The sequence below is a fragment of the Gobius niger genome (genome assembly GCF_951799975.1).
Source record: "Gobius niger genome assembly, chromosome: 15".
In the NCBI taxonomy this organism is placed as follows: domain Eukaryota; kingdom Metazoa; phylum Chordata; class Actinopteri; order Gobiiformes; family Gobiidae; genus Gobius; species Gobius niger.
In genome coordinates this window covers 9,085,648-9,112,043 of record NC_136866.1, presented here as the reverse complement: position 1 = coordinate 9,112,043, position 26,396 = coordinate 9,085,648, and the positions used below count along the sequence as shown (strand labels likewise).

Here is a 26,396-nt window from a genome sequence, read left to right as displayed (position 1 = left end):
ATTTGTCTTTTTCTGCCTCTGTTTTTTTTTTTTTGGCTACTTTAATTTTCTAGTTTTCTTTCTTGTTTACCTGAGAAAGCGTTGCTGTAGTATCTCGACAGTGTCTGCATGATGTCCTTGGAGTGTTGAGTCCAGGGGGCGATCTTGCGGTAAGTCTTGACCCTGTGAACCAGCTGAGACCCACCGTACTGCAGAGACAGAGTGTCTCCATGGTCCTCGTACAACTCCTCAAATAACCTGGGGGCACACAAAACAAAAACGAGTTAATGGGTCAATATTAGAGAGTGAAATAAAAATACTAAAAGACTAAAAGTCTTTACCGAACACAATCAGTATCAAACTGGAGTTTGGGTTTGTCGATCATTCCTAGTGCGTAAAGCTGATAGGCCAGAGCGCACTTTCCCACCATGAACTGGGCCGTGTTGGTCCGATCCAGGCAGTCCACGCAGTTTGTCCTCAGCACCCCTGTCTACAAACACAACAGAGTGACCACTTGATTAATATGCAGCCGCAAGCAGCACCTTTGGAGGACCAAAGGTGTTGCTTGCTTCCAATACCTTTTATTAGGGCTACATGGTTTGATTTATCTTTTAAAGGACAGACCCATTTCACAGAGCACATGTCAACATGTCCAAGCACATTAACATATGACAGAAAACTGAAATATGAAGAGCTAAACTAATACAAGAATTCTATTTCAGAACAAACACGATTTGTACAGGCCTAACGTCCAAACTTAAAGGTTATCAAGTAAATAAAAAATAACTCTTGAATCATTATACGCCACATTTACACTGAAGGTTAACAGCAGGAGTGACTTTTAAAATAGCATCAATGCTCTTACCTGTAGTCGTCCACTGGCTGTGATATATCCACCTGCATCTTCCCACCTGAACATAAAAATGATATGAAAATGCTAAAATAACTGAACCTTCGAAATGTTTTCATGACAGGATATAAAACAAAAGAATAAGAGAAAGCAAAACACAATTGTTATGTGAAGACAGAAAAGATCAAATGGGTTGTCAACTACTATACATGTTTCAGGGTTATATAAACTCTGTGACCAACAGACACGTCATTTAATACTGCAACGTAAGACAAAAGCTAATTATTATACATTTTAATGAAACATCTATCAAAGTCTTGCCAGCTGTTTAGTTCAAGAGCACATGAAAGCCCAGAGGAAAACAATATGGCCAGATTGATTAAAATGAAGATTGTATTTTGTTTGTGTGTGTGTATTTGCACATATAAAGCCAGAAAGCTTTTGGTAATGCACATTAAAGTAATAAATATTTGCCAAAGCGAGGCAGTCATATTACATAACAGAGAGAAAACAGTGGCTGAATGTTATTAAGCAAAGCAGACAGTGCAGGAGCCAGGCATTAGGCACATGGGCACCAATCTGCTCGACCTATTAGCACAATACGGCAACGGCATAATGTGCATTAAGAATTCATTCTGTGAGGATTTTCAGATTGGCAAGTCATGGATGAATGTAAAAACGAGGCGCTATAGGAGCCATCACCAAAAATATACTACCTGTTACCAGCCTTTCTGTGTAATCCTGTACTTTCTGGTACTGTCTTTCTGTGAGCATTGACCAACAGGCTTCAACAGTGGTCTGTTCCCAAAACCATTCTTCTGAAGTTTTTCCAGATTATTTATAATGGGCCATAACACAGATTTTGGCAATTAATAACATGTGTGACTTTATTGTAATTGTAATTAAATTTTCGGGAAAGGAACTGGTCGAATGAGTGTAAATCCTCACCTGTCGTCAGGCCGTAGTGTATGACAGTAGAACTCGGAACGATTGATGAAGAAACCAGTTCTTTTGACCACGTTTTCTGCGATCATACCCAGCCGATCTAACACGTTGCACAACTTACTGAAACAGAACAAGAGGGCCTTTGTTGTAACATGGATAAATGCACAATTCTGCCTTCCCCCTTTGTCCTACTACCAGCCTCATTCCTGATCTGCCACCCTTTACCAGGGACAGACAAGACCATCTAGACATATAGAGTTCAAAATTACTTATTTCTAATTATCTATGTTGCAGTTTCTACAAAATAAAACACGTGGAACATTTCAGCATCAGACTTCAGCATAAGTAAAACATAAAGGGATATGTGAGACTGATATGGTCAAAGTGTAATGTGTAACTTAAGCTATTATTTCTATTTAAAACAGCCAAGACATTTCTCCCATGCAACCTTTTGGTGTAGCGTGCCATGTCCCACGCGATGTATTCAATGCCGTGCTCGGGCGGGAGGAACTGGTTCAGGTTGATCACAGCTGGGTAGAGCTCTTCACTCAGAATCTTCTCATGTTTCCTTTTTTCACGTTTCTGGAACATATCAATTCTGTTTGTAAGTCATCGCATTATGAAATGTGGGCCACCAACATTAATTAATAAAAGGTTACTAGGCCGCCGCAAGAAATTTAAAGGACAGCGGACAGATGATAAGCATCAAACATGAAGCATCAAACTGTCCGATTCAGACCTGGGAAAATAATTAGGGCAGTTGCTAACAACCTGAAAAGGTCAAAGAAACCATTTACAGCTCAGTTGTAAATTGAATCTAATAATGTTAACATTTGGTTTGCATCTGCAGTGGCAAATCTGACACCATTAGAAATCGACCAACATTTTGTTTATGCGGTTATGATCATTTAAAGGCACACTGCGTTGCCAGCAATACAAAAAATGCTGTTAAAGTTAAACTCAAAGCAAAAGCATGTGTTTGCTGATTTTAGTATGTTTCAACAATAAAAATATATGTAGTAAAATAAATGCTTGTGGCACAAACTTTATATCCTGTTTTAGATCTTGCAAACAAACAGATTGCACAAAAAAACATGCACTGAAGTTGAACAATAACAAAATAATTGTAAAATACAGCACATGATGTTCCTCTTGTGACCTTGTGTGCTCTTGAAATGATGCTGTTTCCCATCCACTCCTTCTATTATTAAACTCCCCTTGAATGAGATGTTTGACAGCATTAGTTGATGGTACCTGAAAAGGACCAAGTAATCCTCTATTTTCAAACCAATGCCAGGTCATAAACAGACATATATACAGCCTTGTGGACACTTTAGAGAGGCACATGAAAGATACTTGTTACACGCACGTCATATAGCAACAATAGCACATGTGCAACTCAAGTGGGAAGCACGAAACAAATAAAAATAAACCGAGTGCTTTCGATTCTGTGATGCGAACGCCACAGAACAGCACAGTGGTTTGTTGTAACATGTGCCGATATTTAGAACCAAGGCAAAATCTGTAAATAAAACACACGCTTCTCTACCCTTAGTCCCTGAATGATTCAAAGAACAAATGATTATGATTATGCTGGAGACGGTGTAGATGCACAAAAGAGAGATGGTCAGAGGTCAGCCCCTAATTTCTAGTAATTACTCTGTATTTTCACAGATGATCCTATGCATTCATGGTTGTTTTAGTTACATTTGATACTTGCCACTAGATTCATGTGCTTGCCCATGTGCATAAGGTTAGTATCCCTATAGAAAAACAAAAAGCACACTCTGACATGTCCAAACCACACCACTTCCCTGGTGTTAATATGTTATATAGATCCCTGGGCACCTCTATGGACCAGACATCATTTCGCCACAAATGCTAATTCCCTTCCTGTTGGGTTGAAAATGTGATGTTTGAGAACGACACTGCGCAGGGGGTCCCCTCCTCCCTTCCCCTCCCCAGAGTCGGCCCCACATCACATGGCCCGGGCTTGTGCGGACCTCTGAGGTTCAGGATTGGTTACCAGTCTCCGAGCCGGCCGTGTGAGTGACAACGTGAGTGTCGAAACGAGGCTGCGGCGTGTATGGCTGAGCATCAAAGTGCGTCAGTGTCTGTTTATGGACGGGAGCAGTTGCAGAAATGTAATTCTTTTCATTTTGTAGATAAGAATAAAAGTGTCAGGGAACAAACAAGCATTCTCTTTTTTTTCTAAAACAATATTTAATTAGATCACTGACGAGAAAACCGAGGGAAAAAGTAACAGATTAAAAGATGCATATAGATCAGGTTCACACAAAAATATGATTCACTTCAATAATGCGCGAATCTACTCATACTTTAAATCACTGCTGAAAAATACAACATTTTTGCCAACAGTAATGCATGTGCGTGCAATGTATGCTTTACCTTAACCAGGTTGAGAATGATAATAGGTGAACCAAATCGTTGCAGCATCTGGTCGAAATGGAGTCCAGCTACATGGGCATACGGGTCTGCCTGGTCCACTGAAAGAAATGTGAAGAAAAATGTTATTATAAAGAGCCAATATAAATGTAACAACAAAATAATTATGGATATATGTTTGCAAGCAAAGACTAAAGTACTTATACTCTAAGTTGTATGTTATTAGTAAAAAAAATAAACAGGAGGTATTTCTCAAGATTAATTACTTGTCTGACTTGTTAAAAGCAGAGATTGTGATCTCCTTGAAATTGCAAAGTTATTGTTTACAACTCATATTTAAAGCTAGAATAAAATACAAGCATTTATTTTTATTAAACACCTTTTATTGTTGAAATATATGCTTAAAATATGAACAAATAAACCTGTGTTTGATGTGAGCAGCACCTCTCCTAGGACCTGACTAACTTTACTGGGAGCGGGTACGTCTCCAGCTCGTCACCATGGAGATGTCGACTAAACACAGCCAAATATGAGATTTAAAGAGGTTTGGTCTAGGGTTGCAACTAACAATTATTTGGTAATCGATTAATCTAGAGATTATTTTCATGATTAATTGATTAATCACTTGGATGTGAATGGTGTATGAAAATGTTGGCATGACTTGAGGACATGTTGATGTTGAGCAGTGTTGTTTTTGTTAATATTTTCGTTGACGCCCCCTTTTTTAATGGCAATAACATAACGATGACGAGCTAAAATTAGCTCTTTGGGGACTAGAACATGACAAGACGTTTACGAGCTTACGTCAATGAGACGAGACAAAAATGGGAGAAAGTTTTTCGTCAGATCTTTCACAAACAGAGTTTGTGCTCGGAGTGAGAGAACACACCGGTAAACGTGACCCGGAGCAGCGCCGTGCTGCTCATGATGCGGCAGCGGCGCCTCTTTCTCTCTCTCTCTCCCCGTGGCGTGCGGTCACTGCTCGCGTACATCCTCCTCGGAGCGTCTGACATCCATGTCACAGGGACTTTTTTTTTTCTCAGGACAGTTTCAATACCGTGGCGTATGAACGCAGAGAGCACGTTGAGATAGGCTACGTATGTGCAGACAGCGCTGTTGGTAAAAAAAATGTTTTAAAAATCTTGAAGCGACGATCAGAGGACGAGGAGAGCGGGCGCTTTTGGGAAAAGTACTGTTCACAGTCAGCCTACCACTTCTACCAGTACCTATCGTGGTGTAATCTGTTTGTCAAAAGCTATAGAAAGCCAATAGAAGTTATTATTTATCCCAATTTCCAAGACTTATCGAAATTAATTATAACTTCTTATAATGAAACAGACGAAAACTTGACAAAAGCCTTTTTAATTTTCGTCTGACTAAAACGTGACTAAAACTATCACATTTTGAAATGACTAAAATGTGACTAAACCTAAAAGCATTTTCGTCCAAAAGACTAAGACTAAGACTAAAACTAAAAGGGCTGCCAAAAACAACACTGATGTTGAGTAAACTTAAAGTGAATGTTTGTTGGAGGCTCTTGGCACTAATTCTGCTTCTGATTGGATGAGACACAGACCGCTATTTATGAAATTTTAAATGTACAAAACACTGCAGACCCTAACTTTAAACCAAGTTGGTAGGTTTCATAAAAAAAATACACAATCTTCATGTCATTTTTGCTCTATTTGAGTCTGTGTGAACCAACAAACGATTAATCAATTGCTAAAATAGTTGTCGACTATTCCAATAATCGATTAGTTGTCGATTAATCGATAGTTTCAGCCCTAGTTAGGTCCTCATCCAAATCCATTCTCTGATTACCCACTGCAGAAATAACATTGTCTATGTCTAGCTGGTCATTAGGAGCATGTTTTGTATTGCTGGCAACAGAAAACCAAAATGTTGCGCAGTGTGCCTTTAAAATAATTTGTAGTCATAAGTTGTAAGTGAATACTACAGCAAATACTTCAGTACTTATTTAAAAACAACAAATGAAGGACATGTTACCTTCTTAAGAGTTTCTTCTGACTCATTCCTGACTTTCTTAATGTATTTCAAACCTCCCAATTCTACACAGGACTGAGTTTATAAGCGCTTTACTTTACTGTCACGGTATATAAACAAAAGCAACGAGCCTGCTGGTTCACGACTGATAAAAGGTTTCATAATTAGATGCGGCAGCACACAGATCCCTCTATTTTTCCACAAACATCTACTTTTACAATACAATGAAGGACAAAACTAAGTGTATTCCACTACAAGTGTTTTCGGCGGGCGATTGTTTTGGAGCAGTTGATGGAAGTGGCGATAACAGGCTACAGCTGTGCCTTGGAAGTGGACTGAGCAAACACTATTTCTGTACAACAAACTATGTGAGAACTTCGGGACACTTGGAAGACAGCGCCTGGATTGTGAACTGGGTAAATCTGATGAGAACTTTTGTTTGTTTGTTTTTTTTTCCTCAAATTTGCCCACCCCCAGCGTATGGAATGAAAACTTCATCCTTTAAATTCTGCCTACACTTATGCCTTCAAGCCAATTTATATGGCTTTTGATTTGTCGCTCATGCACCGCCCACACCTGCCTGCAGCGGTGCACTGAACCAATTCAAGAAGGCGAGGTCGAATCGGAAAAGTGGGTCAGTTCATGATATAACCGCCATTATTTTGTTCACTATTCTAACAACTATCCTGTCTTCCATAATACTCCCGTTTCAATACGTGTCCATGAAAATAGATCATGGACAACAAGAAAACATAACTTGGGTGTGAGTCAGTGATTAGGGTCAAGTTTGTCGTAACAGAAGCATTCACTTACAGACAGGTCAAGGTCTGTATGAGTTTGAAAGGAGATAAATTGCTGGCCAACAAGGTCAGAGTATTTCCAAAACTGTAGCTCATGCTCAGCGGTGTTCTGTATACATCAAAAATGGGCCAACAATAGGTGTTGGTTTAATATTGGAGTTGCAGATGTTTGTAAAGTTGTCCTTGATGAAGGTTCTTGAGCTATCATCTGCCTCTCATCCAAAAGCTTCATTGGCGACACTAAGGTTTTCAGCTCACAGGCAGACTACATGTAGACCACTGGGAGGGGTTAGCTTGTCCTAGTCCCAACCCTCTTTATTCCAGGTTGTTAAGCATCCTGAGTTTGAGTCTCAACGACCCTGAAACCAAATATATAGGCACTTTCTAAATACCTTTTTGGGAGCATGGTGATAAGAAGCACTTAAATGGTCTCTCTCTGCCAATATAATATACTGCAATGAAGGGAATGAACTTCTCTACTACAAGTATAAAAATATGTACAGCCCCTTTAATATCGTTGTAATTACTGTCCACATTAAACAAAACCTAACATAAAGATGAGCTATGAAAACTGAAATAAGTCTGTTTTGCTCTAATAGAAAAAGTATGTAAGTGAGTTATTCAAATTCAATCTTAAAAGCAAATGAACATTTGTGGACTTAACAGTGACTGATAATATTAACTGTTCAAAAACAGTGAATTGCCCAGAGAGTTATGTAGGTCCACCATCTAAAATGATTACATTAAATTCAAGAATGGTGTAAACGCAACCAATACATGTCAGTTGCGACTTTTGTTGTTTTGTTGCAATGGCCGTCATCTTGGAGACCTCTGGCTAGTGACAATCATGTTAAACTACGCATCTCCACTGACTATAACGCTACATCCAAAAATAGCATATTTCATGCAGATGAGCAAAGCTGATATTTTCTTTTAGATTTTAGCCTTATAAACTGCCTTACTGACAGCAGTTAAGAGCAGCAAAGCCTGCCATGGATAACATTTGTGGCTACAGCTTGAACAAACCCCTCCAAGAAGATCTGAACTGCACTCAAAACATCTAGCCTTGGATACAACATGAAAATAAAAGCTGAGCTATTACTGCAGTTATTCCTGAGAGGGTTCATAGATGTGAGTCACACATGTGTTTACTGTGTTGAGATTTACGGAGGTACAGCGGCCTTAACTATGCGTGTTGCATTGGAAATGCATTTAGAAAACATGTTTTCAGTGGATTATCAAAATGAAACATTTGGGAAAGGACCAAATCTATTTAATTCCTGGTCTTAATGAGGAAATAGATTTTCCCCTTTGCATAATCGTGTCCTTTTTAACAACAGTGCCCATCTGGAATATCTCATTGGCCTTGGTTTCAATGGCCTCCTTTTATATTTTTCTCCTGGTGATGATGGTCTTACTTACTGTTTTGTGCCACTGTTGCTTCTTTTAGCAGTGCTGTTGCAGTGGGAGCTGTCATCATTATTATTGACCAAGTTTTTTACCTATGTGTAAACATGATGCATCATTCCTTTGCAATGCAACTATGTCACAATTGTTGATGTACATGGTGTGTAAATGCATTTCTCTGTACAGCCTTAATTGTCTGAATACTGCTGTACTTAGTGTGCAAATATGTACAGTCTTGTTTGTCACGTGACTTGTGTCACATGGCTCACTCAATCTTTTTAAACTGGTGTCGGCCGGTGTTTGTTCACTGCCCTGATGGGAGCAGCTAGTCAAAACACATTGGCGTGGTCCATCATGATAAAGGACTTTTAGTCCACTATTTTTTGTATACAGGGTGCCTCGGATCTCTGGCTTTCCTGCCGTCCACAGTCATGGTATGGTTTCAGCAAGTTTTTTTCTGCTTTAGTATACTTTCGGCCTAATCCTTGAGAGCACCTGTGTTTTTACAGTTTTTCGATTACTCAAGAGACATTTTTCTCAATATTTTTCTTCTATTTGATCTCATATTTGGCTTCTTGACATCTCCAAGAAACCTTCCAGTAAGGTTTGGAGCTTTTAGAACCATCTTTCACTCAACAAAAACATCAATACAGAAATAAATACTTGACTTTTATTCTAGTTGTTGGTGTGAAGTGTTATGTGGTATGGCTCTAACTCTATTTGTTTTGTGGAAGTGCAAATTGCTGCAGAATTGATGGACAGTATGTAAACCACTACAGTTCATATATTTAAAAATGTGTACTGCGCTCTCAAAAAAAAAAAAGTTAGGTCAGAATTAGCAGTAATGTCAGAGGTAAAAAGGTGAGGCAAGGTCCCCTAAATGCTACCTGAGGACACCTTAAAAGACAACCCTTGTGTTTATCATAGGGCTAACATTTCTGTTGATATCCTGCCGCAGAGATAGGAAGAGGCAGGGGGTTGTCCTTCCTTCAACTTTCTTTTTTTCTCCAAAGGATTGAGCTAAAAGGTTTTGAAAAGATGCTACTTCCATTTTACATCTAATCGCTACATCCAGGTTATTTTGGGCATCACAGAGATGATCGTATTGTGTATCACAGACATGTACACAGCATATGCTGAACACCAACTGTGATATGGTATCATGCACAATGGACAGCAGACCTCATTTGGCATGTGTGTCACCAAAACGAATATAGCCACACAATTTCAATTACCAAGAGCAAATGAGAAAATCCTGTGGATAAAGTGTAATTATGGTGTACATGGGTGGGTGGTCTTACATCGTATAGGAGGCTTGGGCATCATGGTGGAGATGTCCTGTGACCAGTACAAGGGGACAGACCCCCGTACTTGCACGTAAGAGGAGTAACTTCCAGCAGTAAAAGACATGACCGAGGCATCGTGGACAATCTGCTCCGTCTCCACCTCATTAGCAACATCCCCCTGCAGGAGGAAAATATGGACAGAATTATTAATACTTTTTTATTTAATACAATTTTGATTTCTTTATTTGTTTGTTTGACATTGGCACAATCAATTTGTACGGAAGGGGTCATGAAAGGAAATGGTTACAAGAGTGGCCTCTTGGGTAAAATCCCTTTGTTTAATCAAAAGTTAAAATTAGTAGAGAGAAGATAGAGGGGGCATGATTCGATTGAATAATGCCTCCACTTTTTCTATAAGAGCAAAAGAACTATTATCTTCATAGTTCAAGACAACCTCAAGACAATTTACCATTTATTCATTTTTTGTTGCCTATTTGTACACGAAAATTTCTGGGAACGTGCTGAAGCAACAAAAAAGCTTGCAACCTGGCCAGCTCCATGCATACATAGGTAGGATGCTGTGTGTAAAAAATAAACCGTGCTCTATCACTCTCTCTCTCTCTGGTTTTACTGCAGCTGGCCCTTAGTCCCTCTGTTACCGAGGCAACAACCACTATACCTCACAATTGGCACCTCTCTTCAGGAAACGGGTCCCGGCAAATTTACTTGAACGCCTGGCAATGAGGGTGATGTGAACTGGATGACCATAGATTAAAAGCTCTGGAGTGGCAAGTAAAGGAAGAATACAAAAAATACAAAGATGCACGAAAATGCATAATGCTGGATGATTTCCAAACGTGCATTAAATATGACTTGGAAGAGTGTAAAGCATACTAAGTGCCACATTTGCCCCTGTCCATTTCTTGCTTGGGCACTGATTTTATGCAGGAATATAACTCAGTTTCCAGGAATCCTCTGAAATCAAAGCACCCACGCAGTGGGTTCAGCTGCAGCAACAACACTGAGGGCTGTGCTGACTGGAAGTGTTGTTTGGCTGTTCACAGAAAAAACAAGTAACCATAAAACAACTCTGTGCAGCATTTATATGAATTTAGTGAATTTAAGAAAAGCTTATGTTGTTCAGTGTGAATGTCAATATCAATAACTAATGTAAGCAATTCAAGTCTCTTCTAATAAATAATCCTCAGGCGTCATGCAGTGGCAGCTCATCCATCAACAGCATGAACCTTTTCAAGGACAAAAAACTAATTATTCATGCAAATCAGGCATAGAGCCAGCAGTGCATGCTTGGCACAAAGCCAAATTACTATATAATTTTTATTCCAAAGTAAAAACAACCCCACAATCCGCTAAACAAATAATCAATGAATAATATATTGTACAACATAAGAGATGCTAAAACTAGGCAAGTGCCAGGGTTTGTGCATGTGAAAAGTCATGACATGTTTTAGTGCAGAGAATCGCAGTCAGCCTCATAGTGCAGAGATGTAAACCATGAAGCAGATGCTTGTTTAACATACTCTTTACATCTAGAAATGTTTATTTTCTAGCTGCAAGTAATTTAATTGCTATAATACTGGTAAAAAAAAAATGGGATAAATAAAAGATTTCCAGTTTGACGATGCTTCACAGGCAGCAACACAAAGACGTCATGTGAACTTCAATATTTTCTCATCTTATTTCCACAAAGGTAGCACCTACAAACACCAATTTTATAGGTCCTACAGTTCAAAATTGTTCATGGTTTGAAACAGTTCTCCAATTTACATACATCACTACAGAAAATGCAATGCATATTCTGATGCTTTACATATTAAATGTGTGTATATTGTAAGCACAGTAGTGTGTAGGGATTGAAAGAACTAAAACAATTACACAGTTAGTCCAAGTGTACGGCATTACAGTATGCTGATATGTACTGAGCTATGTTTCAGCAAATAAGAAAACCTGAAGAGCAAATGCCGCATGTTCAAGCATGTCAAACAACTTTGGTAAAAAGGATACTGGACTGGCCGCAGAAGCCGTGAATTATGTACATGAGCCAGTCCGGATGTACAATATCCTTGACGCGCTCCAGAAGCTTGGCGTTCCAGACGTACTTGTAGTACGGCTCGTTCCGGACGCCATAAACCACTGTGGCGGAAGAACAGGACACACTTAAAACCAATGGATTAGTTAACTGTCAACATGCTCAGTTAGTCACAAGTAATGGTAATGGAAAGAGGAGGTGAGCGGTGGAACAAGATCAAATTTTTAAACAAAGATGTGACCAGCAATTGTGGGTGAAACGGTCTGTGAAATATGGGTTAAACATGAGACCAGACAGTGGCTCAGATGGTAGAGTCGTCTTATAGCTAGCAGATTGACAGTTTGAATCCCTGTTGCCACAAGTGCTGACTGTAATTATGTCCTTAGGCAAAACATCTTACCCACTTTGCCTGAAGGTGTGGAACATGTGATAGTTTGACATACAATACAAAATAACACATCAACATCTAGAACAGTCTCAAAAGACAAGGTTCTGCCATGATTGTGAATGGTGGACAATAAACAGCTTAGCTGGGAGAGCATTAGACAGATGACAACCAAAAAAAAAAGATTACAAGATCATTCACACAATCCATAATCTATGTGACAGAGCAGTTACATGGATGCGACTCGGACTCACCTTGTGTGGGCAGACCTTCATCTTCAAAGATATCAAAGCAGTCCTGTTTGCTCTTTCTGTGTATCTCATCATTAGAGGAGATGGGCACGGATGACCAGAGTTCATAGGGTCTTTGCAGTAAAGTCAGATTATACTGTAGAGAGTGGCTCAGGTCATAACTATAACTGCAGGAATACAGGACACGTGACTGTCAGAGATCAGTGAAGATTCACAAAGCAGGAGTAAGGAATGGTGCAACTTCATTCAGCCTGACACGTGGCTGAACATGAGCTTTTAATCAAGCCACTTTTTTAAAGGCCTAGATGTTTGAATGAATGAATGAAGTAATAAATGTTCAAGTTACAAAAGTGTGGCACTCTTGCCTCACAGCAAGAAGGTCTGAAGTTTGATTCCCTGACTGTGTGGCTCTTTCTGAGTGGCGATTGCATGTTTTCATAGGACAAATTAAGTCTACCTTACTCTTAAACTTAACTTAGTCAACAAGATTATAGAAGATGTTTTAACAGAATTGTCATTATTTGCTATAATAACAACATTTGTATATTGTGAGATTACCTAAAGTAGAAATTGCTTGACAGATCCACATTCTGGAAAATCCGCACATATCTACAAAACAAGATGATATGAATGATTATGTGGCACATGATCCATTTCTTAACAGTGATTTTATTGATCAAAGATCAATGAATAATATTAAGTTGAGGCAGGCATTGTAGTGGACATGAGTTAGCAGCACCTTGCTTCATCAGGATGGGTGACCCTGACAGAGTCATTGGGGATATAGATCATACTGGTGTCTTCAATTTTGTAAATGGAGTGGCCACCAATGTCAGCCATCTTTCTGCGCTTTGTGATCAAGACAATGTAATAGCCCTCAAGGAATCGCACGAAGCCTGTGAAAAAGACAGGTAAACAAAAAGGTATTAGAAGTGTTGAAATGCATCCATGTGAATCGAAAATCAGTCTTAAGAGACTTTTATATTCAGAGCGCCATCCCTCAGTGCCATTAAGAAAAAAGTTAATTTAACCTCTCCCTGTCAAAAAGGGGTCAGCCTGACAAAGTCTGAGCCTTTACACATGAAAGTGGATAAGAATATTCTTAGGATAATGGTAATCATTACTGGGTTGTAGAAAAGGTGTCAGGCAGGAAGGTGATCTCAGAGCAGACAAAACTCTCCAAGACCATGAGACCCATTGACATCATAAATTACTGTTTGTGAAGGTAAGCGTCACTGCAATGGAAAATCTGACAATTTGATTTCCTTTATTTAAGCAGACAACTTTAAAAATGTCTGTGTCATTGTGACCGTCTCAAGTGAGTTTAATTGTATCCAGTCATAAGATAAATTAGTATGTAAAACACAAACAACTATGTAAATACCACAAAAGGGCTGTGAAGTGAATGGAATAAATATCACTAATTTTAGAGGGACAAAAGTGTTGGGTTTATTTTTGCTTGGGGTGGCTATAAACAATGAGTAAAAATAAATAATTGATTACTCCTGATTCCTCAATTTACTGTATTTCACAAAAGTACTGTCTTACCTACAATACCAAATGCAGAGACAGCCCTGGACAGGCCAGAAGAACCCTTCTGACCAATCTTAGTGCGGTTCCCCAAGTCCAGCCTTCCTAGCAACTCCCGCACCTCTTGCTGGTTATAAACATGCTAAAAGTCAGAGAGAACAACACCCTTAGAGAGCTGCAATTTTGATTTACAATAAAGAGCTACACATTTTGGAAACATTAACTCTTTTTGCAGAATCAAAGTAATGTTTATGTGATAATAAAGATATTGCAGTAATGTACATAATCTACTCTTTCAAATGCAATAATAATATACTTCAAATTAGTAAGCCGTTTTAATGGATGCTATTAACTTAAAGAGGAAGAAATTATGATTAATGCTGAACCAATGTTATGTGAATAATAACTACAACACAAACAAGACCACTAAAGCAATAACGCATAGATCTTGGAAATAAGCAGCAATGCAAAATGGCGTTGGACTGTTATCAACAATACACTTGACAATTTACTGCAGACATTTCTCAACTGTATTACATACGCATTTGCATTCGCATTAGCAGTGTTCCAGCTCTGATGGCAACTCCGGTCTCACCTTATCATCAATTATGACCAAGTCCTTTGGTTCAGTTCTGTCTATCTTCAAGACTCTGTGCCTCGTCTGTGCATGATTGCTTCCCACCAGAAAATACCTCTGCAATAAAATAACACAATATTTTTCACCATTTTAAAGAACCAGTGCAATCGCAGATAAACAAACATACAGTATAAACATGTATAACACTAAACTACTCAAACAAACCCCTGGAAAAAGCGATCAAATAGTTAAGTTTGGCTGTTTCAAAGTGATCATAATCCTTCCAAGGAGGCTGCAAGAAAGGTAAACGGACAGATGAACATGGGACTCTTCTGCCCTGTACTAAAGCATGTGGTCCTGTTCTACACGAAGCAATGAGGTTTTATCTTGTGTGTTGTGCTCCTATTGCTTAAAGTGGCAGATAAAAACATACTTTACAGTATGCATAATAAGTTAAGTTTTCAAAGCCTGAAACACTATTTAAAATCTGGAGATATAACTAACAATTAACCAATTACCAAAAAGCAGTTCGAATGAGTAATCACTGTAGTTGAACTACATCTAATTTACTTTTTAATTCAACATTTGCATGTGGACAGCTTGTGCTTTTCTATCACATCATGACCAACTTGCCATTTCTTCTCCCCGCATTAATGCCTGTTAACAATTATTTGGAACATCACTGTTTAGGGAACAATGACATGAAATGAAATTAACTGGAATAAAAAAGAGAAGCAAAGATTCATACAAAAAAAAACCTGTAAGCGCTCAAACTGTAAGCGCTCTCTAATAGTGCCATCTAGTGCCATAAAAACAGAAAGCAAATATGCTATATACTAAAATTGTGACTTTTTCCAGACGACGTGCATTATTATTATTATTACGCAAGGCTTACATTAAGTGGAAAAATTACAATAGAAAATATCATATAACTAGAAAATGAGCAACATAAACTGGTCACATAGTTAAATGTCAAACTCACTGCTCTGGTTTCATACAGGACCATTCGTTGAATGCCACTGATGACAGCCGCTGAATGGGGCATTTTTCTTCTTTTACATTGACAGATTCACGATACAGAATTATCAAAAGCTACAAACAGAGATTAACACATCTCCCACACCATCACATGACAAATGCTAGTTTCCGACAAGTTAACAATCGCCAAAGGTAAATAATATACTCGGCTTCATTTGCGCAAAATTTACTTCAAGTATTATCCCCAACACCCTCAACCGAAATGTAACAAAATGGTTATCTCTAGCACAGAAATATATGGTTTGTTGTGGTGGTCAGCTGACTGTCAGCTTCTGTTAGCCATGTTAGCTAGCGTTAGTACGGTGGCTCACTTAGTCAAAAACTCTGTTGGGAGCGTGGCTGGAGTAAAAAAAAAAAAACATTTAATATATGTATTTTTTATAGATTACTTTAAAACAAATTAGTTACGTTTTCATGATGAATTTAGATATTTTTGTTTAGTTATTTCCTAACACCTTATTTCCTAATTTTTTGGTTGCCATGGTTACAGTGTTTGTTGACATCGGTTAAAGGTCCCGAGCATCATAGGTTCCGAGCATTCCGAGATATGTTCCGAAGTTACAAAAAAAAGCCTAATTGGTCAACCTAAAACTAAAACAGATGGCATAGTTACATCCAAAATCTATTAACATGCTCCAAAAAAATAAACACGGTGAGTGAGCAGACAATTGTGTCCAAATGCTTGTGAAATTTGTACGTACTAACTTAACGTTATATTTTAGACTTAGCGGATAATTTGATTGAAGATGAGGCAGAAAGAAAGATTCTGCTTGCAAAACCAACTTGCTTCCTGATAATAGGGAAACCGGTAAGTAAACTACACATAGCATTAAGCAAATACAACCCTATTAATATTGTTATATTCAAATCTGTGTTTCAGGGTGTTGGCAAGTCTGCTTTGGCCAAGAAAATCGCAGAATCTTGGAAATGCATTGTGGTAGATGGTAAGTTATTATCAATAATAGGCAGCTATTAAAACCTCCTCAGTTGTGATGCTTAATTTCATGTATTACTTCATTTTAGACACTGATATTCTCAATCATCATATTACACGTAAAACAAAGCCTGGTTTAGAGGTATGTATATTCTTCAGTGAAAGTAAATCTATTATTATGTTGATAATGTTTTGTTACATTCCTTGCAGCTCTTGGAAATCCTAAATAATGGAAAAACTATACCAGAGGAAATTGTTTTCCAACTTATTCTGGAAAAACTGAACTCGCCTGAAGTTGAACACTATGGTAAACCAGTCAGTCTTACTTTACTAATGCAAGGTGGTTATTATTGTAAAAAAGCCACTTTTGTTACAGGTTATGTGCTGAGCTGTTTGCCCTTTTTGTCTGAGCGGCGTCTCAAGATTAAGGAACAAGTTGAGTTAATCAAAAACCTGAAGTTAACACCTGATTTGATCATAAATATTAAGGTAAGCTGTATGTAGTAGTTATTATGTTACGTCGTACTACATATTGTGATTTCAGAATTGTTATGTTGTATTATACTTGGCTGTTCTTTACTAATATTGTTTTAAAAATGGTTCTTGTTAGTGTCCAGACAGTGATTTGGCTGAGAGACTTTCAGGTCTGAGGCAGTACCCAGAGACAGGGCACTTTTACCTCAAGGATGAGTGGATGCGTGATCTTTTCAGCCCAAAGAAGGAAAAGGAAAACACAGATGAAGAAGAAGAAGAGGAGGTGGATCAGAGAAAAATACTTATTATTACTATCATTTACTTTTTAAGTTTTTACTGCACTTTAGAATACCGTGACCCGAATTGAATTGAAGCTGAAATGTGATCTTTTATGCAGGTTGTGGAAGACGAGCTTACAAAAGAGATGATTGAAAAGATGGTGTGGAGACCAGAATACCTAAAAGACAACGTAGAGCATAGAATTAACATCTACAGAGATACTATGCTCAAACATTTAGAGGTACATAATAGAGTAATTCATATTATTCAGCTTACTTTGTTTTGTATGCAAATAACTTGTTTCTTGTACCTGTCAGGACTATATCACACAGCACAATCCACTACACCTACTGGAGCTGGATGGAAATGACAAACTTGAGGATTTGCACATGGTAGGCAATTTATCACATAATCTATCCTGAAGGGGACCGCAGTCCTCAGTCCATACAAATGAAAATCGTAGGTTTTACTACTACCACTACTACTACTACTACTACTACTACTACCATGGGTGTTTTTCCGTGGGGACCATGGGGATAAAGTGTTCCCACCAATAGTAACACCAAATCTACGCCCTTGACTACTAACACCACCACTACCACTACTACTACTACTACTATTATTACTACTACTACTACTACTACAACTACTACTAATGCTACTATTGCATTTTTCCATAATGTGTCTACTGTTTTCTAGTGTATAATGTCTCGTCTCGGAGCTATGGCAATTCATCATCCTTCACTTCCTGTTCTTCTCAGCAATGAGGATGATAATCTACCAGAGGATATTGAAACGGTTTGACTTCCTACTTTAAATATATCACTAATATTAATAAGTAATATTTTGAGGTGTCTAAAAAATTTAAAACTGGTTTAGAACATTTTTGCAACGCAGAATTTGAAAATGACATCCATTTTTCTGTATCAGGTTTTTGTCCTGGGGATTTTTCTAAGAAGTTAACTTATGTATTAAATCATAAAAGTGACCCACGCACACACTTTGTGAACCAAAATATGCACAAATGCAAATGATGTTACAACCAGCCCAGTCTCCCCCTAATTGTGGACTGACAGGCACCAGGACATAACACATTATAAAGACAATACTCAAAATTTGGCCAAGGAGTAAAACAATTGACCTGATTGATCAAAATGTAGTTTTGGGAATAAACACATCAAACAGTTCTAAATCAGGTCACAAAACTAAGACACCAAATTTGTTGTAAACCAGTTGTTGTATAATTTATTTTGAAAAAAATATTTATTTTTTAACACACAGGAAGACCTTATGAGAATGATGTCATCCTCAAATGTGGTGGCCCCAGGTTTTAGATGGAGAAAGAGTCGCTGGGGAAGAGCCTGTCCTGTAGCTCTCAAAGAGGGAAAGTTTGTTCCGGGCAGCCCGGATTTTTGCGTGGGGTAAGGGTCTGTATGCAAGAGTAAGAAGCTTTAATCAAAAAAAATGTGTAAAATATTGAAATTGCCTTTCTATGAAAGAATAGACTAAACTTCCATTAAAATGCACTGTTAATTCATACAGTGTAAATGTAAGTAGTCATAGTATAATATATATAATATCATATAATAGTTTGGTTTTGGAAAGTGAAAATTGCGCCAAATTATACACCTGAACAAGAAGAATGGTATGTTTAAAATTAACTCAAACTTTTATGCAGCTTTCAGGACAAAATGTACATCCTTTCCACTGCAGAGGCCTACGTAAAGTTTACCGTAAATCCCAGGAGATATTTAGTTCCTCCAATGCCAAGACCTCCTTGCAGAGTTTCCATCATTGGTCCCTCTCTCTCAGGAAAAAGCACTCTGTGCAATCTTGTGGCCCAACATTACAATGCAGAGGTGTTAGATGTGGACACATTGGTTCAAACATCGCTCAAAGAAGCTGAACAGGAGAGGCTTAAGAGAATCAAAAAGGAGGCTACAGCTGCAGCAATTGAAAAAATACAGGCCATGTCATTGACAGAGGATGGGGAAACTACAGGCAAGTAAAACATAATGCTAGAGTAACTATTCTCAAAAAAAATGTAGAGTTGTGAAATTAAACATTGTGTCTTTCTTCTGCCAACAGAGGGAAGTGTTCAAGGTATCACAAAAAGTGCAATACTTGTATAATGCTGTCTGATATAGGAAATCCTAAAATGTGGGTATACAGTAGCACATAATAGACTATCAATTATGCTGTTGTCAGTGACAGATGGTAATCCAGAAGTACAGGCCTTGGTGAATGCTGCCCTTGAAGAAGCCAGACAGGTCACTTTATCTCAGCTTGACATGTATATACTGGTTTTGGAGAAACGCATAAGAGAGGTATGCACAAACTATTGAAAACCCATTTTGTAAAGCATACATGTTGCTAGTGAAGTTTTATTTTCAGATTGAAGAGATGGAGACAGGTGGAGATGTCCGAAGGGGCTGGGTCCTGGATAACTTTCCCAGAAACATTTCAGAGATTGAGGCCCTGCATCAGGCTGGAATCTTACCAGATGTCATGTTTTGCCTTGAAGATGGTGAAGAAAATCTGTGTAGTAAGAAACTTTGTTTATCTTTTAGGCTGTATCTAATTAAAATATTCTGTAATTTAAAGTGTTCTTTTTTTATGTTGCTTAGTATTGAAAAGACTATATGAGAAGGACAAAAACAGTGTGGATGAAGCAGTGAAGATCAGGCTGCAAAAAGAACAGCTGGAGAAGAATAAAGAGGCCTTGTGAGTACAATTTCTGTGACTAATTTTGAGATGATTTTATGGAATTTCTTTTTGTCGTTCTTCACCATTGGTCTTTTTTAACTTTGAAGACGTAAAATAGAAGCAGAGGAAAAAGCCAAACTTGCGGTAGTACCACCGAGTGTTACTGTGGAAACCAACGGTATGTTTTCACTTTTGTCACTTTTACCTATTTTTTTATAATTTCTTTAATACCTAAGATTTTTTGCTTATAAGGTATTTTATGTTTTATAGAAAATTCTGAGAATCCTGAAATCAGCAGCACTGAACCACAAGAAATAAATGACCAGCAGGAAGGTATCCTATCAGGTGTTTCATGTCGCGAGCGCTTATCAAAGCCGTTTTGAAAATACACGTGATTTCTGTTGCAGAGATGCCAGAGAAATCTGAAGCAGGCCAAGATGCACTTCAAGAAATAATTGAAGAGGAAGGTGTGTTGTGTGTTGTGTGTTGATTTTCTTGGCATTCAAAACTAGGTGTAAAACCTTTTTTTTCTATAGATGTACCTGAACAATCTGGGCCTGACCATTCTGCACCACATGCATTAACAGAAGGTGAGACATGCATAATATATTTTTTAATGTACTGTGGTGCTTAGGTTAACCATCCACTTTAAATATTTATTTTAGAAGGTTATGAACAGTTTTTTTTTTTTTTTTTCTATAAATGTATAAATTAGTATGAGTAAAGTTGTGTTTGTCTGGTTGATTGGGATTTCTTGTTTTGTTTTTTCCAAAGTCTCTCAGCATCCCAGTGCTGACAGTTCTGTGCATGTAGAAGGTATGGAAGTGCAAGAGCATGGTAAGAAAGTTTGTTTATGATGATTATATCTATAATTCTTGTTTATTGTATGATTTTGACGATATGCTTTGCAGACAGTTCTCATCAAAATGAAACCAACACTTCAATCCCACCTGACACAATAGAAGGTTATTATGTTGTCACATTTCAACAATAGTTTTAATTGAAATTAATACATTTTATGATTCAGCTCAATTTTAACATGGCATAATCAACACAGTGAAGTCTAAGCCAGTAAACATTCTTTTTTAATTTCTGAAAGCAATTCATTTGTGTTTCTCTAGTTATGTTGCCAGACCACTGGGAGCTGGGTTACCCTGATGGCCCGGAGATGAACGTGTACAAAAAGCATCTAAAACAGTTCATGCATGAATGGGATCAGATGCAGGTTATTTCAAATGTCAACTACTTCATCCTGGAGATAAGTGTAAAGGAGCCTGGGAAGCTCCTGGAAGAGGTGGTCACTGAGATGGAAAGTCAGTGAAGTCTATCAATATTCTTTACATTTATGAAAGGTTACAGTGGAAACAACACAATGTGCCGTCTCTCTCTATATAACAGAGCCCTTCAAATATGTGGCCACTGAGCTGACAGGGCCCGACCTGGAAGAGGAGGAAGAGGACATGGTCAAGTTGCAGACAGAAGACGGAAGTGATAATGATGAAGAGGAGGACGAGGCAGAGGAGGAGGGAGAGGTAAAATGACAGATGTTTTGTCTCAAAAGTGATTTGATCTGAACTGACAACTGAATCTATCTATCTATCTGATCTGGTTCCCACGCTTAAAAAACAGCAGTCTGAATTTGTAGTTGATTTTGTGGTATAACAGATGACACAAGTACTACCCTTGTATCCATTCAGTGCCTCTTGATTTTCATGTAGAAAGATTGTTTTTCCCGATATAAACTCTTTTGAAGGAGCAATGTGTGGGGTTGTATTCTTGTGTTTCAGGGGAAAACCTCAGTTACAAGATTATTTGGTGACACCTATCACTTCTGCCCTGTGGCCTTAAAAACCAGTAATGTCCTTTTCCCCTGTAATGATGAAAATGCTGCCAAGTACAGAGAGAGAATCTACTATTGCTCCACTCCGGAGGCAAGAGACCTTTTCATCCAAAATCCTGAGCAATATGTTGCACAGACTGAGCTGCTGAAGGTATACAGCAAGACGGATTAGCACTGTGTCAAAACTGTTATGATAATAAGAAATCTTTAATTTGTCTTTTTTTTCTTTTTCTTCAAGCCACCAGCATTAAGGGTCTTTATACTTGGCACTCGGGGATCAGGAAAGACTGTCACTGGGAAGTGGTTGGCACGTCAGCTTGGACTGTTTTACATTGACCTCAGGGAGAGCCTACAGATGCTTATCATGGAAAAGACCAAAAAGCCAGTGGCCTATTCTGATGAAGAGGACACCTCTGAAGAGCCAGCTGTAGACTTGGATGCACTGATCAAAGAAGCCAGGGGCGAGGTGGACACTGAAGTCGACACTGACCTTGTAGAAGAAGCAATAGTGAGTATTTGTTGTATTTTTTTCTATAAAGATGCATATTAGACACCCCGTTTAATTTTGATTTCAAACAGGAGGAAGTAGAACTGACAGATGACGAAAAAGAAATTGTAGCCTACCTGTCGGACAGCGAGCCACTGAGTCCACATATACTTGATCTGGTCCTCACCCCCTTTTGGAAAGACGACCCATATAAGTAGGTGTCTTTTAAAGAAAATTCATTTAAGTTATTTAGGGCCTTGTGATAGTATGAAATATGAAGTGAAGTAGTCTGCAGTCTTATGATAACTGTGTTGAGCAATAATATTTCGATTGACTTTGTTGAAGTGGTTTTAGTAGGATTCAAATGTTTCCATTGGTGTCTTTTATCTGGGCAGATATAATTACCAAGTGGCACTCTTTATCTTTTTCTTGCCATATTGTTACACAGGTCTACAGGGTTTATTTTGGAGGGATTCCCTTCTAATAATGACGAGGTGGACTACCTGGCACAGCAACAGCTCTTCCCCGATGCTGTGGTCACATTGGTGGTGGATGTTGGCGACGTACAAGAGCGTCTGTTGCCAAAATACCTCGAAAACTGGAGACAGCACTGCGACCACCGGCAAGCTCAAGTCAATCTGCTGCGGGAACTCCGACTGAAAAATCGGGTAGGCTTTTGAAATTCATATTTTATTTTATTTTTACTGTGTTTTAGACATTAGTTATCACAATGTTTTGGTATTCACAGGAAGAGAGCATTGCTGCAAGAAGGGCTGAACTCATGGCGGATATGCTGGCAAAAACAAAAGTAAGACTGTCAATGTTAATGCCCAGTCTTTTGAAAGCTGACTGTCATTGGTGCGCAGGCGAAAGAACATATCGAAGATGACGATGAATATGGGGAAGATGAGCAAGATGAGAAGGACACAGAGGAAGAAATTGAGATCATGCTTGAAGAGGAGTTTCCCCCAGAGGACTCCAATGATGACCTGGATAGTGAGGAGACAGAGGAAATGGCCATTGAACGGCTGCAGATGGACATCGCCAGACGATTTGGAAAAGATGAAAATATCATTAGTGTTATAATGGTGCTAGACAATAGTCAATAATATATTAAGTTAGTCTAATCTATAGTTGTTTTAGCTGAAATATTTTTGCATGTTTCGACAGGAATTGCTGGGTGAACAAAACATACCAGTAGTGACAATCAATGCAGGAGGCAAGCCCAAAAAAGTGCAACATCAGCTATTGAACAAAGTAGAGCCTCTTCTAACCAACCGAGAGTCGCTCTTTCAAAAATGCCTGCCAATTTCATGTCACCAAGCCCATAAACTACTGTCCTCTGCTTACAAGTATTATAGTGCATTTGGCTTTTGGGATCCAGTCCAGGTGAGTTTGTATACCCATGAAATTTACAATAAAAAAAAAAAGAAGTGAATTGCATTGTACAAACCATGCTTTGTCATTTTCTCCTGCAGCTGTATGAAGAAAGAGACATAATACATCCTCCCCTATGGCCTTTTGATCAATCATACCCAATAATCTTCAATCATTTCATCTACTTCTTCGAATCGAAAGAAAGCCGAAACATATTTATGCTTAACCCTTTAAAGTACATTCGCCAGCCCAAGCCCACCACCTCTCTTCCTGTCAGATTAGCGATCATCGGACCTCCCAAATCTGGCAAGACTACAGGTAAGTTTTAAACCTTTTTTTGTTTTTCTGTTTTTTAGAGCTTACACGTGTTTTTAGATTTCATTTTCCATCAGTTGCAGAGATGTTTGCCCAAAAATATGGTTTTGTTCGGCTTTCTATTGGCTGTGCTCTTCGTATGATCCTGGAAACGCACAAAGACACGGATCTCGGGGTTCAGATAAAAAGTCACCTCAGCCAGGGCCACGTTGTGCCTGATGAACTGGCCGTTCAAGCTTTGGAGGCTGTGTTAATGTGCTCGGTCTATAATGTTCAAGGGTAAGAATATTTTAAGATCCCTTTATATGCATTTTACCCTTAATGTCAAAACAACACTTAGGGATCCCCATTAGCTGTCCATTTCATGATTTTATACTTGTAGGTATGTCTTGGATGGGTTTCCAGTGACCCTGAAGCAAGCACAACTGATGGCATCTCGGAGCATTATTCCTATGGTTGTTGCAGAGCTTCAGCTTGATACGTTGGAGGTCTTAAAAAGAGGCGTAGAAGACAAGATGAAACTTAACAAGTTAGAAAACATGCACATGCAGTATAATGTCTCATATATGGCTTAACAACATTCAATCACTTTATATTTTATTATTACATTATAACTTTGTGACAGGCCATACATGATGCACGACAGCGCTGAGATCTTCCACATGCGAACCTCTTGTTTCAAGCAAGAAGCAGAATGTATAAGAAAGTACTTCCAAAAACAACACAAAAACTGGATTCAACTGGATGGATTAAAGAGCAAATGGTGGATCTGGAATAACATTTTAAAGGAAGTTAGTCAAAGTGTGAAACATATTTACAACTACCTTGAGAGGACACACAGTGGTAGGCTATACACTTATTATCTATATTTACTATTTTCACATTATGATATTCTTATATTTTGAATTCCCAGGACAAGCAGCCAGTATACATAGGATGTGTATCACTCCAGAGGAACTGGAACATCAGATTGGGACTTTTGGGTATTTCTGTCCAGTCTGTCTGGCCCTAGACAACTACCTAGTGGACGGCTCGGAAACTGCAGACGTGACTCATGCTGCTGAGTACAGGGGGTACTTCTACATAATGTGTGGAGACAAGCATTTGAAGGTCAGTGTCACCAATTTAGCTTTTGAATTATATGTATTACAAATTGTCGCAAAGTACTTAAGTTTTGATTGTCTTGTTTGTCACTTTAGCTGTTTCTGCAAACTCCAGAGCAGTTTGCATCTTCTGACTGCTCTCACGCGCTCCCACCTCCTAACCTTCGACCCAAAAAACTCACGGGGATACAAGTGAAAAACAAGTTCCCACAACAAGTAGACTTGAGGGGGTTCTGTCCTGTCACCTACCTTGATGGAAAACAGAGGTAGTTCTTTTTTGTTTGTTTGTTTATTTTATGTTCCTCGTGTAATAAAAAAAAATGCTTGTAGGTATGAGGCTTTAGTTCAGGGAAAGATGGAATTTGCTGTTGAATACCGAGAACGGATATACATATTTGAGAATAAGGTGAAACAGGACAAGTTTTTGAGGTAACTATATCTCTCTAACCTTAACCTAAATTGAATGTCTTATTTGAGTGTATAATTTCCTATTCCATTTTCACTATAGGACTCCTGAATTTTACTGGGACCAGAAGCTTCCAGATAAAATCCCTCCTCTTTGTGAACCCGTACCTCTCAGCTCCTTTCCAAACTTGGGCTATTTGGAACAGGTATCCCTCAATCCTAACATATAGAAGCTAACTACCTTACTTTTACTCAAGACGGACATTTATGTGAATAACTTGAAATGTTAGGTGGAAACAATGCAATAAGGTCTGTTTTTTTTGCTGTGTTTAAAACATACTCTGAGGTGGCAAAAATACATTTACTCTACAACAACAAAAAGGCAGGTACCTCAGCTTTAAAATAAGCGATTTTGTTACCTCTCCAGGGAGTAGCTGTATCCGTTATCAAGGCTGTGACTGCTGTAGGGTGCCTCAAGCCAAAGTATCCATTTCTCAGTGTACAAAAGTCTGCTCTTCTGTATGTTGCCTACTATCTGAAGGGTAAGCAAAATCAAACAGTTAACTTTTGTACAACTACAACACTGAGATAAATTCAATTATGATATGTTTTGTGTGTTGTAGCATTCAATCCCAGGAGCACAGACTATATTCGGCAGAAGTACAAGAAGAAGTTGGCTGTGTTTGAAGAGAACTGTGCTCTCATCCCCTATTTGATGTCTACTATGCAGGGCGATTACAAGCCTCCGAGTGCACAACCAATGGACTTTGAATTTAAACTTAACATGTTTCTGGCTTTGGAGGGCAAGAAAAATTGCCCAACTTAACTTGGCTTCATCTTTTTTGTTGCTTTAATTTTGTAATCAATTCAAGTATGCTGAAATAAAGCAATTCTATTACCCTTACTGCGCCTTTGTCCACACATATAGGACAAATTAAACAGTTCTACTGTAATTAATATATAATATA

The 26,396-nt window shown here is 38.4% G+C and overlaps 2 protein-coding genes and 1 long non-coding RNA gene across 3 annotated transcripts in view; 2 read left to right on the top strand and 1 right to left on the bottom strand.

Annotated features, from left to right (window-relative positions):
- The window catches only part of fig4a (FIG4 phosphoinositide 5-phosphatase a), a 36,717-nt gene extending 20,915 nt beyond the window's left edge, over positions 1-15,802 (bottom strand). The window contains exons 1-15 of the mRNA XM_079571956.1: positions 15,453-15,802; positions 14,489-14,587; positions 13,912-14,035; positions 13,103-13,259; positions 12,922-12,972; positions 12,367-12,530; positions 11,703-11,831; positions 10,357-10,457; positions 9,693-9,855; positions 4,184-4,281; positions 2,223-2,356; positions 1,778-1,894; positions 845-890; positions 321-469; positions 71-237 (exon numbers count right to left, since the gene is read on the bottom strand). Coding sequence (XP_079428082.1) covers positions 71-237; positions 321-469; positions 845-890; positions 1,778-1,894; positions 2,223-2,356; positions 4,184-4,281; positions 9,693-9,855; positions 10,357-10,457; positions 11,703-11,831; positions 12,367-12,530; positions 12,922-12,972; positions 13,103-13,259; positions 13,912-14,035; positions 14,489-14,587; positions 15,453-15,515 — 1,762 coding nt within the window. The 5' untranslated portion in view covers positions 15,516-15,802. The remainder of the gene's footprint in view (positions 1-70; positions 238-320; positions 470-844; positions 891-1,777; positions 1,895-2,222; positions 2,357-4,183; positions 4,282-9,692; positions 9,856-10,356; positions 10,458-11,702; positions 11,832-12,366; positions 12,531-12,921; positions 12,973-13,102; positions 13,260-13,911; positions 14,036-14,488; positions 14,588-15,452) is intronic.
- A 317-nt stretch (positions 15,803-16,119) lies between these two features.
- Positions 16,120-26,254, top strand: ak9 (adenylate kinase 9; the record flags this gene model as incomplete). The annotated part of the gene is made up of 38 exons (XM_079572556.1): positions 16,120-16,160; positions 16,231-16,316; positions 16,389-16,452; positions 16,532-16,584; positions 16,653-16,749; positions 16,819-16,931; positions 17,053-17,199; positions 17,314-17,436; positions 17,513-17,587; positions 17,895-17,993; positions 18,477-18,616; positions 18,874-19,196; positions 19,284-19,298; positions 19,368-19,522; positions 19,590-19,740; positions 19,823-19,919; positions 20,617-20,621; positions 20,676-20,738; positions 20,813-20,866; positions 21,023-21,214; positions 21,300-21,433; positions 21,689-21,892; positions 21,980-22,249; positions 22,321-22,442; positions 22,677-22,896; positions 22,977-23,036; positions 23,095-23,316; positions 23,399-23,617; positions 23,707-23,923; positions 23,998-24,199; positions 24,303-24,449; positions 24,546-24,763; positions 24,834-25,030; positions 25,120-25,289; positions 25,354-25,452; positions 25,532-25,634; positions 25,856-25,970; positions 26,052-26,254. The coding sequence occupies exons 1-38, from the start codon at positions 16,139-16,141 to the stop codon at positions 26,252-26,254; spliced, it is 5,196 nt and encodes a 1,731-aa protein (XP_079428682.1). The 5' UTR covers positions 16,120-16,138.
- LOC306975022 lies at positions 20,006-20,475 on the top strand. The gene is made up of 4 exons (XR_013793689.1): positions 20,006-20,079; positions 20,172-20,234; positions 20,309-20,368; positions 20,438-20,475. It is a non-coding gene; the product is annotated as an uncharacterized lncRNA (long non-coding RNA).
- Positions 26,255-26,396: the final 142 nt, after the last annotated feature.